The sequence below is a fragment of the Phyllostomus hastatus genome, unplaced genomic scaffold, assembly GCF_019186645.2.
Source record: "Phyllostomus hastatus isolate PE091 unplaced genomic scaffold, TTU_PhHast_1.1 phas_contig_198, whole genome shotgun sequence".
NCBI lineage: Eukaryota > Metazoa > Chordata > Mammalia > Chiroptera > Phyllostomidae > Phyllostomus > Phyllostomus hastatus.
Genome location: NW_025333715.1, coordinates 2115423 through 2127232, shown reverse-complemented (window position 1 = coordinate 2127232; position 11810 = coordinate 2115423). Strand labels below are relative to the sequence as shown.

Sequence of the window (11810 nt, the reverse complement as noted above, 5' to 3'; positions counted from 1 at the left end):
CATCTGTCAAATGGGGCAAACGCCCTGACTACTCCCAGCCCAGCTCTGTCCTGGGGTCTGGCTGGCCGAGGGGGGTGGGGGTGGCTCTGTAAACGGCGAGGTGCCGGGCTGGCAAGGGGCTGGGAGGGCCACAGCAGTTGGGAGGGGACGTGGCCCCCCCAGAGCCTAACGCAGACGATGTTTTGATCCATTTGATACAGTTTTTCTAAAAGAAGAGAAGGGGACCAGAGGTCCCTGTCCAGAGCTGTCCTTGGGGGCCCTCTCAGGGCCATGTTGGTCACCAAGCCCCCACTCAGCTCACGCGGGGGCCCGGGGCGGGGACGCCCCCTCGGCGCAGGAGAGGGGGCAGCGGCAGAGAGGGGACGCTGGCACGGAGTGCAGAGTGAGCACCAGCTGTGCCTGGGCGCTGGGAGCCCTCTTCGGATGCCATGGAAACATAAATAACCGCTCTCAGCATCTGCCCAGACCGCCCCAGGGCCCCGCCTGGGGCTGCTGTGGCCTGGGAAACAGTCTCACAGCTGGGGGGCGGGGGAGGGGGGCCGGAGGGGGGGAGGGACACCCTCAGAGTCTTGTGGTCGCTTTGCTTTCCGGGGATACGACGACGTGCGTCCCCGTCCCGAAGAAAAGAAAGGCAATTCACTCGGCCCCGTCGAGGAGGAGGATGTGGTGGCTGGGTCCCGGGCGCTGTTCCGCCGCAGGAAGTGACCGGAGTGGCAGGGAGGAGCTGCTGGCAACGGGGAGAGGGTGACGGCCCCGTGGGAGCCCCACCTTCCGCAGCACCCTCCGCCCCAGCCGGCCGGGAGGAGCGGGGGAGGCGGGGAATCCATGTGCAAAAGCGGCGGCGGCGGCGGGCGGCTGCCGGCCTGCCTGCCTGCCTGCCTGCCTGCGCGGCCGTGGCCGTGGCCCTGGCTGCCCGCCTCACTTGCAGGTGAAGACCTCCGTGCGCTCGCTGCAGGTGTTGCACTTGACGAAGCAGCACCAGTGGAACTTGCAGTTGCACTGCCACACCTTGGTGTACTGGTGCGTGTTGTAGCCGCGGCCGCAGCACATGGTGTCGCAGCCGTCCGCGCCGGGCGAGGTGCGGTTGCACAGGCGGCCCTGCGTGCCCACGCTGCCCGTGGCCGCGTCCTCCTCGCAGTAGTTGGGCGACTTCTCGATGTACACCAGGTCCGTCTCCATGGGCTTCTGGTAGCTGCGCAGCTGCTTGATGCGCAGGAAGGTGGGCTGCCGCAGGCGGCTGGCCCGCACCACCTCCACCTGCACGGCCGCGTTGTACTTCTCCTTGAGCAGGTGGCCCACCTCGCGGAACTTGGGCAGCGTGGTCCAGCAGGTCTTGGTGGTGCAGGAGCCCGACACCCCGTGACACTTGCACTCCAGCTTCATGCGCTCCTCCAGGACCTGCGGGCGGGCGGGGCACAGAGTGGGGCTGAGGGCGCGGGAGGACCCCTCCACCTGCGCCCCCCACGCCTCCGCCTGATGGGAGCCAGCTCCCCACGCTCCCCACGCTCCCCGCTGCGTCACCACGGGGACGTGTCTCCTCTCTGAGCCTCAGTCTCCTCGTGGGCCAAAGAGGGCCGAGGGCCACAGGCCCCTGCTGGGCGGGGCCTGGGGAGGGGCCCGCGAGAATATTCAGAACTTGGCAGAGCTGGGCACGGGGTTACCCACAGTGCTCAGAAGGTTCTCGTCGCTAGCTACCCTTTGGGGAGCTGGGGGGTCAGCGCGCCACGAGAAAACCGAGGCTCAGGGTGCCGTGAAACTTCCTGTAGGTCGCGGGGCATCAGGGGGTTCGGCCAGGCTGTGGGCAGGCGCCTCGCCATGGCAATAGTGGGTGTTGAATAGGTGCAGATTCCCCACCCCGTCTCCCCCACCCCCTGCCCTCGGGCCTGGTGGAGGGCCTGGCACATCATCCCCACCCAGTAAACAGCCACTCAGTGAAAGCCCCGTGAGCACACGGAGTTCTGAGTGCCGGGGAACGCAGGGGCAGACAGCTGGAGGGGGGGAGCGCACAAGGCCGAGACGCCCAGGCGCATGGCCTGCTGGGAAGGCGTCCGCGGCCCCTGTTGTTCTTTCTCCCCGGCTCCGAGCCGTGTTTTCCTTGGGCCTCCCTCGCCGGCCCCGGAAGGCCGATTCCCAGAGCCAGCCCTGACCCCCGGGGAACTCATTTACCCAGATCGAAAGGGCCCTGCCAGCCGGCTGATTAAAGATGGGAATCATTAGCTGCAGCCCCCGGCCGCCGAGGGGCCATTTGTCAGCTGTCCTCGCTTCCCCGGCTGCACTTCCGAGGCCCAGCCCTGCAGGAGTCGGGCTGCCCCTGTCCCTGGGGCCAGAGGAGGAGACCACCGCCACCCCAGGGGTGAGAAGGGCCGAGAGGAACATCCCACAGAGCCGACCTCTCTGCTCACCTGGTGGCCTGGGGCCCGGGACCCGGTGAGGACGTGCAGGGCTCACAGTCCGTGCGGGACCAGAAGGGGATGGGCTGGTGGCACAGCCAAGTGCGGGGGCTGCGGGGGCTCCCAGGGTGAGAGTGCCTGGGACGGGGGGCTTCCTGGAGGAGGAGGTGTGTGCACCCCCTGTGTATGCAGGAGAAGCTCCCCAGCTAAGAGGAGGGGTGTTCCAGGAGGGGTGCGGCAGGAGCGGGGCCGGGAGACTGTCACCGTCCCCACCAAGGGCAGATGTGGCCCGAATGAGCATCGCCCGTGTGCCCGGCGGGCCTCAAGGCTGGTGGCCTGGAGTCAGGGGGGTGGGCTATCCTGGGGAAGACGCAGAACTGGGATCGCAGGGCCATGGGCGTCTGGGTCCAGGGCACGGGCCACAGCCCGGTCTGGGGGTCTGGGCGAAGAGGGACTGGGTCAGCCCGTGCCTTGAGAGAGTCAAGGGTGGTGCTGGCGCTGGGGTCCTGGCTGCCGACCCCTTTATAGCCCTTCCTGCAGCTGCCCTGTCCCCGACGGGCCCTCAAACTGCCGACACTGCCCCCCCAAACCCAATAACCTGCTTCTCCTCAGTTCACAGCTTCTTGGTTCAGGGCTTCACCCGTGCAAACCCTGCCACATGCTCACTCTCCTCATCCTCGTCTCCCCAGCCAAGCCTGGGCCCCTCCCCAGCCCCCTGGTTCTCCTGCCCCCTGTCTCCCCAGGGCCCACGCCTGCCTGCCTCCTGCCCAATGCCTTTTACCATCTGAAAGTCTCCAAGCCTCTCTGAGTCTCCCACCAGGCCAGCCCTGGGGTTCACACAGGACCTCGGGGCCGAATGGGACACCACCCTGGCCCTCGAGCGGCTCAGCACCCCTCTCCCTCAGGGACCGGCAGTGCCCCCTGCGCCCAGGAAGCCAAAATCCAACCTGGCTGTCGCAGCCCTTCACCTCCAGGCCCGTCCAACCTGCCAGTCCCCTCACCCACCTGGACGCCCCAGGCTGGGCCGGCAGCCTTGCTGCTCCGCGCCGTGCCTTTGCCTGCACTGGTCCCTCGGCTGCGAGTCCCCTCCCCACAACTCTGCTGCCTGTGCGCCCGTCCCCATGGAGCAGGGACCAGAGCTCAGCCTGGGTCACCAGCAGCTCTGCAGCTCACTCTGGGCCCCGCTGTCCTCCTGAGAAATGTGGGCACGGTGAGACCCTCCTCCCAGGGCTGTGGGACAGCCCCTGCACAAGCTCAGAGGGCAGGGGTTCCATGGAGAGCTTGGCTGTGCCTCCTCCTGCAGGAAGCCCTCCAGATGCCTCCAGCTAAGTGAATCTCGCCTTCCTCTCCACCCCTAGGCACAGACCTCGATCTGCCCGCGCCTAGGGCATGGGGCCTGCGTGCTGTCTGCGGGTTCCTTCGAGGCAAAGATGGTCACTCACTCCTTCCTTCATTTGTTCGCTTGACCAAAATGTAATCACCACCCCACTGCATGGCAGCCTCTACATCCACGAGATCCAACACTTGGCCCGGCGTCCAAGGCCTGTTCTGGCCGGCCCCCGCCCACTTCTCCAGCCCCATCTTGCCCACCCTTCCTGCTCCCGCCAGCCTGAACCATGTGCAGCCCCGCCCCCCACCCAAGCGCCAGCTTCTTCTGCCTCTGCTTGTCTCAGCTCTGGCGTGTCCTTCAAGGCTCCCCTGGGACCCCCCACCCCCCAGGGAGCTTCTGCCCCCCCTTCCCGCCAGCCCCCGGAGCTCTCACCATCCCCGGGTGTGGACCCCGTGCCCACCTGGCCCGGGCACAGAGGAGGGGCAAGGAGCGTTTGTTGAATGAATGAGTGTTTGTGGAGCAATTTCGACTCCTCTCTGCCTGGAAAGGCAAGTCTGTCCCGGGCCTGCGGAGCCCCTCCGGCCCTGGCGCCCTGGCTGCGGCCCCAGGCTAGGGGAACGGGCTGGAGAGGCAGGCGTTCTGCTCCGCTGCCGGGCCTATCTCTGGCCATCTTGCCGCCATGGTGGCCGCGCCTCCCAGCCCGGTATCGGAGGCCCTCATCTCCCCGAGGCAGGGCCCGGCCCGCCCTGACTTCTTCCCCAGTGCGCCCCGCCGGCCCGTCCTCCACGATCACCCGCCCCACGGCGCCCACCCCTGCGAGCGGCCGGCGGCTTCTCTGGAGCCTGCGGCTCGGGTTCCCCCCGCTCCCCGGGATGCCCCTCCCTCCTCGGGACCTCCCTTCCTCAGGCCTCTCCGGGCAACCTGAACCGGAGGCCACCTCCTCTGAGAAGCCTTTCCTGGTGTGTCGGCACGGCCCCTCTGGGACCAGACACCCTTGGGTCCTCGGCCAGGTCCAGCTCCCACCCTGGGGCACACCGGGTCCCCGCCTCACGCCTGCCTCCCAGGGCTCCCTTCACCGAGGACGCTGCGGGCACAGCGCTTCATCCCTCCCGGACTCAGTTTCTACTCCGCTGGGACCGAAACAGGAAGGCCCACCTGTTCCAACTGCTGGGCCGGTCCATCGTGGTGACTGTCTCGCCCAGCACCACCCACACCACACCTTTGGGGCCCGGGTTCCCAACTCCCTCTGCTAAAAGAGGCGCTAGAGCGGTGGAGACCCCAGTGATGCAGCGGCCACACCGGGCACCAGCTCAGCCAGGCGCCCACCACGCCAGCCCACCCTGCACTCGCCCCGCCCCGCCCCGCCCCGCCCCGCCCCGCCCCACCCCACCCGGCCCTGGACCGCCAGCCCCGCCCTGCACTCGCCCCGCCCCGCCCCACCCCGCCCCTGGACCGCCAGCCCCGCCCAGCGCTCGCCAGGCCACGCCCCTGGCCCCCTTACCTTCCTGCCTGCCTCGTTGTTGTGCAGGTTCATGAGGCGGCGCGCGTTCTTCTTGATCTCGCGCGCGTCCACGAAGCGCCGGGAGAAGTCGATGCCGTAGCGCACGTCGGCCGAGCAGCCGCCCCACTTCCAGCCCTCGGCCTGGTTGTAGTAGCCCTGCTTCTCGCGGTCGCAGCCGCAGTTGCTCAGGTTGCCCTGGCTGCAGGCGGCGGTGACCGCGTGGGCCACGCCCGCTGCGGTGATGGCGTACGTGAAGGCAGCCTCACGGCTCCCTGCGGGGCGGGGACGGTGCAGCCGGTGAGGCCTCGCAGGTTGCTGCGCCCTGGGCTCCGGGGACCCAGAGCCAGCGGGGCCCGGGCCAGCTACCGGCCTGCCATGTGGCCCTGGGCTCAGCCCTTGTCCTCTCTGAGCTTCGGACTCAGCCAGGCGTGGCCGAGGGAGCCTGCCTCGCAGAGCTACGGCCAGGACGGTGCCGGGTGTCACGGGAGCGCTCTGTGCAGGGCTTACCCCTGCCACCAGCACGTGGCACCTTCTCTCCCTGCCCCAAGGTCTTGGGTGGGAGGGGCCCAGTTTCCCCACCGGTGTGGACAGCACCTGGCAGCCCCTGCGACAGGTGTGTGGGGCCTGCGCCTCGGCCCTCTCCCCTCCACCAGACTCCCAGGGCTGCTCCTCATGAACCAGCCACCACTGCAGTCCTCTGCGGGGGGCGCCCACCAGCCAGGCACCGGGCAGAATCCATGCAGCTCGGAGCCCTCCCCGCCTCTTTGTTGCCGCCTCCCTCCCTCTGACCACCCCTGTCACCCTGTCACCAGGCCCCAGCCTCTCCAGCCTTCCTTCCACAACACCCCAGCTTGCCTCAGGGCCCCTGAACCGCCCAGACTCGGGTGCCGGTGCTCCGTGCATCCCTCACCCCCTAGCCACTGCCAAAGGGGGCCCAGAGTGCAGCTCCGGGCATCTCCCCCCAGCACCGTCCACGGCTCTCCTCCGCCCGAGCTGGGAAGAGAAGGCCCACTGTCCACACACGAAGTCTTTGCCAGTAGCCCAAGCCCAGCCGGCCCCCTGTCCCCCTGCCCATCCTCCACCCGAAACAGCAACTGTCCTTCCAGTGCTCCTTCCACATGCCCCTGGAGATCACCAGGTCTCTTTGGTGGAATTCCCTTCCTCTTCCTGCCCAGATCCTAACCACCTTCCAAAGCCAGTTTCCAGGCCTCCTCCTCCAGGCAGCCTTCCCAGACCACCTGCCAGAGCGAATCCTTGTTCCCCGTCTCACAGGGACGGGTCGAAGATGGGAATCAACCTCCCTGGCTCTGAATTAGGTCACTACAATCTGAAGGGAAGTCTGGTGGGTGTGAAGTGGATTACCAAACCCCTTGCTTGTTCCGCCCAAGCCCAGCAGAGCTTGCCAACAAGCTCACACACAGGCACCCCCAGGCAGGGGTCATAAACTAGTGGGGGGTTCCGGGAAAGGAGGCGACCACAGAACTCTGCAAGAAGGGGCCACAGGGAGTCATGGAACCTCAAAGGATTCCCTACCTGTCTCCGTGGGGGATGGAGTCTGGGAAGGCTTCCTGGAGGAGGTGACATCTTAAAGGAAGCCTTAATAAGAAGTATGTGTTAACTCCCTGTGAGTGGTGTGAGTGTGTATAGTGTGTGCGTACAGGGTGTGTCTGGTGTGTGCCCTACAAGTATGAGGTCAAGAGTAATAAGGAAAGAGGTGGCTGAGGCCCGGGGGAGCCCGGCCGTGGCAGGGCAGCGATGTCCTGTGAAGCAGGTGGCACTCTCTGTGCAGGTGCTGGGGTCGGACGCTGTGGCCTGAGGACTTGAGAGCTCACTGGCCACGCGAGGAAGGGGGAGCCTGGGGCTGTTTAGAAAGTTAGCAGGTCAGCAGTGCGGTGCCGACACGGTCACCATTGACGTCACTCACCGGCTGTCTCACGCGCAGCATGCCCCGAACCCTTCCCCTGTGAGGCAGGTCTCGTTACCTTGCTCGCACCTCACAGGGGAGGGCACTGAGGGAGAGGCAGGCGGTGAAACGTGTTAGTGGCCGAGGCAGGATTTAAACCTGGGCACTGGAATCAGAGCCCTGAGAAGCAGGGGGAGGGGCTGGGGGGCTGGGGCGTGGGTCACTGGAGGCAACCCGGCCCTCCCCCCGCTTGGTCCTCTTGCAGCTAAGGGACCCGGGCAGGAGGAGACAGGAGATCAGCTCCAGCAGCCCTGGGGGAGGGGGCGCTATGTTTGGACAGTCTGTGCACCTTGGGGCGCGGGGTGGGAGCTGGCGGCTGGCCAGCAGGTGACTGCTGGGTGGGAGCCCTGGAGAGACCGAGCCAGCCTCTGAGGGGGCATGCGGCCACAGAGGCACCCAGCGACGGGGGGGGCGAGCGGAGAAGCTTCTGAGGACGATTGCGCAACCCCGCCCAGAGGCCAGGCCGGGGGAGTTCCGAGCCCGCACAGCCAAGCCCTGCCCGAGCGGGAGCGGGGACGGCGTGGGTGTTCCCTCGGAGGCCCGGAACCTGCCCGTGACCCTTCTCTTCACGAACAGCCCACCCTCCCCATGGGAGCCAGGGGGAGACTCCGCCGTCCCGGAGACCCCAGCCGGGCCACAGGCGCCCAGCTGCATGGGGTGGGGGTGCATGTTTCACGGAGCCCTCGCTCCATCCTCCCTGCGAGTTCCGGCTCCCACCTGGCCGCGGCCGTGCCCAGCTCAGACGCAGTTACTCACCAGTTACTCACCGGCCGCCACTCCCGCTAACTCCTTCTTTATTTGGTTTTAATGAGCCAAACCCTCTCGTCTCACCAGGGAGACAGGGGGCAGCTACTGGGGAGAACCGGGAGGCGGGCGTTAGGCCCTGGACGAGGGGTTCCCCCACACCCACACTCTGCACACGCTTCTCATTTATTCTCACGACAGCCCCGGGGTTGGGGAGGGGCCCCTCCCCACTGCGCAGACCTGGACTCAGTCTCCGAAGGCTTCAGAACTTGCCCAGGTCACAGCGTGCTCGGGGGTGGGGCCGGGATAGGTCCCCTCCCGCCATCGCTCGGGGGCTGCTTGGCCAGGCCCCAGAGAGCTGCCTGCGCCTTCCTCCGGGGTGAGTGCTTAGGTCTAGGAGGAAGCCCCTCCGACTGTCGGGCTCCCAGCCTCTACGATGACCTTGAACTCCGGAGGCCCCACCCCACCGGTCCCCACGCACCACTACCTGCAGCCTAGCTCGGCCAAGGTGAACAGCCAGCCCACCTGTGGGAGCCCACCGCTGAGCGCACTGCTGTGCTGGAATAGACCGAGCACCTGGGCCCCTGCTGCCCGCCCTGGCGGACAAGGCCGGACCCGCTCTGCCCAGGACGCCGGCTCGCCTTCCCGTGTGCCCGCAGCCGACCGAGTTCTGGACGTAGCTGGGACGCCTCCTGCCCCCGGCAGCCCTGTGGGGTGTGGTGACCCCTCTGAGCTCTTGCCAGGCGCCCCGGCGGCCACAGGGACGGTGGGCAGGGTCCACCCGATGCTGTTCCTCAGGCCCCAAACACAAGCAGGGCCGGGGGGCGGTCTTCAGACTCATCGCCTTCCTTCACCCCCACGAGACAGACCCTCTTGATGAGACCCATGCCGCAGACGGGAACCCCGAGACCGAGGCCAGGGAGGGATCCGCTCCGAGGCTAGGGGGGTGGGTGGCAGTAGGTGCCGTGGAAAGGTCTGGGGGGATGGGGTCGGGAGCTGGCTGGGCGCCGGCAGGCCGGGTGAGAAGCGGTAGCTCTGGAGGCCCCGGGCCCGAGGGCAAGCAGGGTGCTGGGGCTCCAGGTGGAAGAGGAAAGGACCTGGCATCTGACACCTGCGTGGGGCCCCACTCGAGGTGTGCACCCTCTCTGGGTCCGCGTCCCCCACTGCCAAGCAGGGCTGCGAGCCCACCCCTCAGCCCCAGGAACAGCTGTGAGGAGGGCAAACCAGATGGATGGGCATCGGCCTCACCCCCCGCCCCCTGACCCAAGCGGTGAGCAGGGCCGGGCAGCCCGGCCAGGGACAACCGGGCACGGCACTGGGCCTCCGGCGCAGGCCGCTCGCCCCTCTGCACCCATCCTCAGCCTCCTGTCCGAGGCCGACCCAATCAGCTGTCCCAACTGCCCCCTCCACAGCATTCCAGATAAATCCAGAACATTGGCACGGCAGTGCCTTGTGGGTAACCTGAGGCTGCCAGGCTGCCCAGGGACCGTGCGGCTCTGCCCCCTCTTTCCCGTGGGCTGTTCAACATCGGGCCCCCACCGACGCTCCGGGCTCAGAGGAAGCAGACGCAGCCCCCGCCCCGCTCCGTGCCCTCAGCGGTGCCAGCCAGACCCGGCACCCGGGGACAGGGGCCTGGTCTCCCCGTCATCCCCGCCCCTGACCCCAAGGGAGGCTGGGGGCCAGGCAGACCTCTGGGAGCAGGGCCCCGAGGGGACAATGAGCCTCCTGAGCAGCGCAGGGGCCTGGGCGGAGCAGAGCCCCCTGCCCTCCCGGGGCGTAGCTGTGCCCACCCCAGGCCGGGGCTCCCCGCACTGCCCCCTCAAGCTACTTGCCACTGCCTAGCATCCACGGGGGTGGGCCACTGTTTTCAGAAAGCCGTCACTGAGCCTGTAATGACCCCATTAAGTGCAGGCCGGGGAGGGAGGTGGAAAGGCCCCTGGTCCCCTCTGAGAAGGGGGCTAGAGACCTCCGTGTTGGAGAGGGCCTTGGGGACCCCAGCCAGTGCTGCCCCCCACCCAGGGGCCCAAGGCCACACAGTGGCTCAGGAAGTGGGGGCCCCTCCTGAAATGACTGATGTGTGCACGGGACACACATGTTCCCAGGGAGGCACTCGGAGCCTGACACCTCGAGTTCAAGTCCAGACTCTACTACTCGCCAGCTGGGTGACCTCAGACCAGTGAGGGGGCCTTCCGGGGTCTCAGTTTCCCCACCTGAAAAGCAACAACCACGGCTCTGATCTGGCCAGGTCCTGGTGCCAGACGGGCCCCTGCGTGGTCCTGGGGGACAGGCCTGGTCCGCCTGCACGGGGGGCTGGGCTGAGAGCTTCACACCCACGTGTGCGATGCACACCACACACGGGCGCTCTGTGAGCGTACACACGCTCCGGCATCCCTGGGTGCGGACCCCCACGCCTGTGGTCCCCATGGCCGTGGCCCCCGGCACTGGAACAATGAGTGCGAGACAAGACGGTCGACACCGTCAGCCGTCAGGGAAATCCGAGTCCAAACCACCACGAGGCAGCCCCTTGCCCCATGAGGGCGGGGTGAGAGGTAGACCTCTGGAAGTGCCGGCAAGGACGACGCCCAATCAGAGCCTTCACACACTGTGCGGGCCAATCAGAGCCTTCACACACTGCGCGGGCCAATCAGAGCCTTCACACACCGCGTGGGCGGGGCGGGGGAGGGGGGTCCACACGGAGCCGCAGAGACAGGTCAGCGGGTCCTTGAAACGCTCAGCAGAGTCACCCTGGGGCCCAGCAGCCCTCTGCTAGGCACACACTCGAGAGAAACGAACACGCGTGTCCACACAAGACCTTGCACACGAACACTCCCGGCAGGGGCGTGTTCACGCCCCTCGGCGCACAGGAGCCCAGGAGGGGACACCCCAGGTGTCCGTGAATAAATAAAGGAAGTGTGACCCATTCACAGAGGGAACGGTGCTCACCGGCCAAGGGCAGCAGACTCTGGAAGCGGCTGCGGCAGGGACGGGCTGTGGACACGCCGCGCTCGGAGAAGGCGTTCTCCAAGGCCCTGACGTGACGCCTCGGAAGCAGGTGCGGCTGCCAAGGGCCAGGGGACCGAGGGCCATGGCTAGGGGGGGCGGGGTTTCCTCTGAAGGTGATGAAAGTATTCTAACACTGCCTGCGGGGTGGTGGCACACTCCGAGACCACACTAAAAAGGATACATTGCACACTTGAAACAGACCAGTTGTGCAGTGTGAGAATCCTATCTGGATGAAGCTGTTATAAAACCAGCAGTTGATGGTTTGAGGGTGCTTGCTCATGACCTGTCGGACTCGATTCAAGCCCTGGCAGGGGCCCCACCTCACAGGTAGGGGGTCTGCTCAGAGGAGGCAGGTGACTGGCCGAGGTCACATGGCAGGCCAGCCACAGAGCTGGGATCTGACCCAGGACCCCAGGTCTCCGCCCAGGCCGCTCCCCACCCTCCAGGACATGGGACCACTTGGCTCTGCCCCTGACTCACGACTGGGCCTGCGCCCTGGGCCTGCCAGTGTCAGCCCTGGCACTCTGCGCTCTGTCCTCGCTCTGCTGCTGTCCGAACATCTCCCACCACCAAGCATCCCCCGCCGTCCCGGCCAAACCTCAGGGTCTGGAACAAGGCCCTCAGCCCCACCCCTACAGCAGGGCAAGGCTGACCCACAGCAGCCCGGGGGGGTGGTTGATGGGCTGGGAGGGGCTCACAGAGCATGGGGCCAGGGCCACGGTCAGAGCCATGGAGGGGCTGGGGCAGAGGGTGACCAGGAGGGCCGCTTTCAGGAAGGGATGCTGAAGGCGGGTCCTGAATGATGGGAGAAGTGGGTGGTGCACAGGCACAGGGAACAGTGTTCTGCAGAGGGAACAGCAATGCGAGGGCCCTGAGGAG

At 67.1% G+C, this 11810-nt stretch overlaps 1 protein-coding gene across 3 annotated transcripts in view; it reads right to left on the bottom strand.

Annotated features, from left to right (window-relative positions):
* Positions 1–918: 918 nt before the first annotated feature.
* Positions 919–11810, bottom strand: part of WNT7B (Wnt family member 7B) — a 58802-nt gene continuing 47910 nt past the window's right edge. For all 3 annotated transcript variants that reach the window (XM_045835095.1, XM_045835097.1, XM_045835096.1), the window contains exons 3-4: positions 5222–5493; positions 919–1398 (exon numbers count right to left, since the gene is read on the bottom strand). In XM_045835095.1, coding sequence (XP_045691051.1) covers positions 919–1398; positions 5222–5493 — 752 coding nt within the window. The remainder of the gene's footprint in view (positions 1399–5221; positions 5494–11810) is intronic.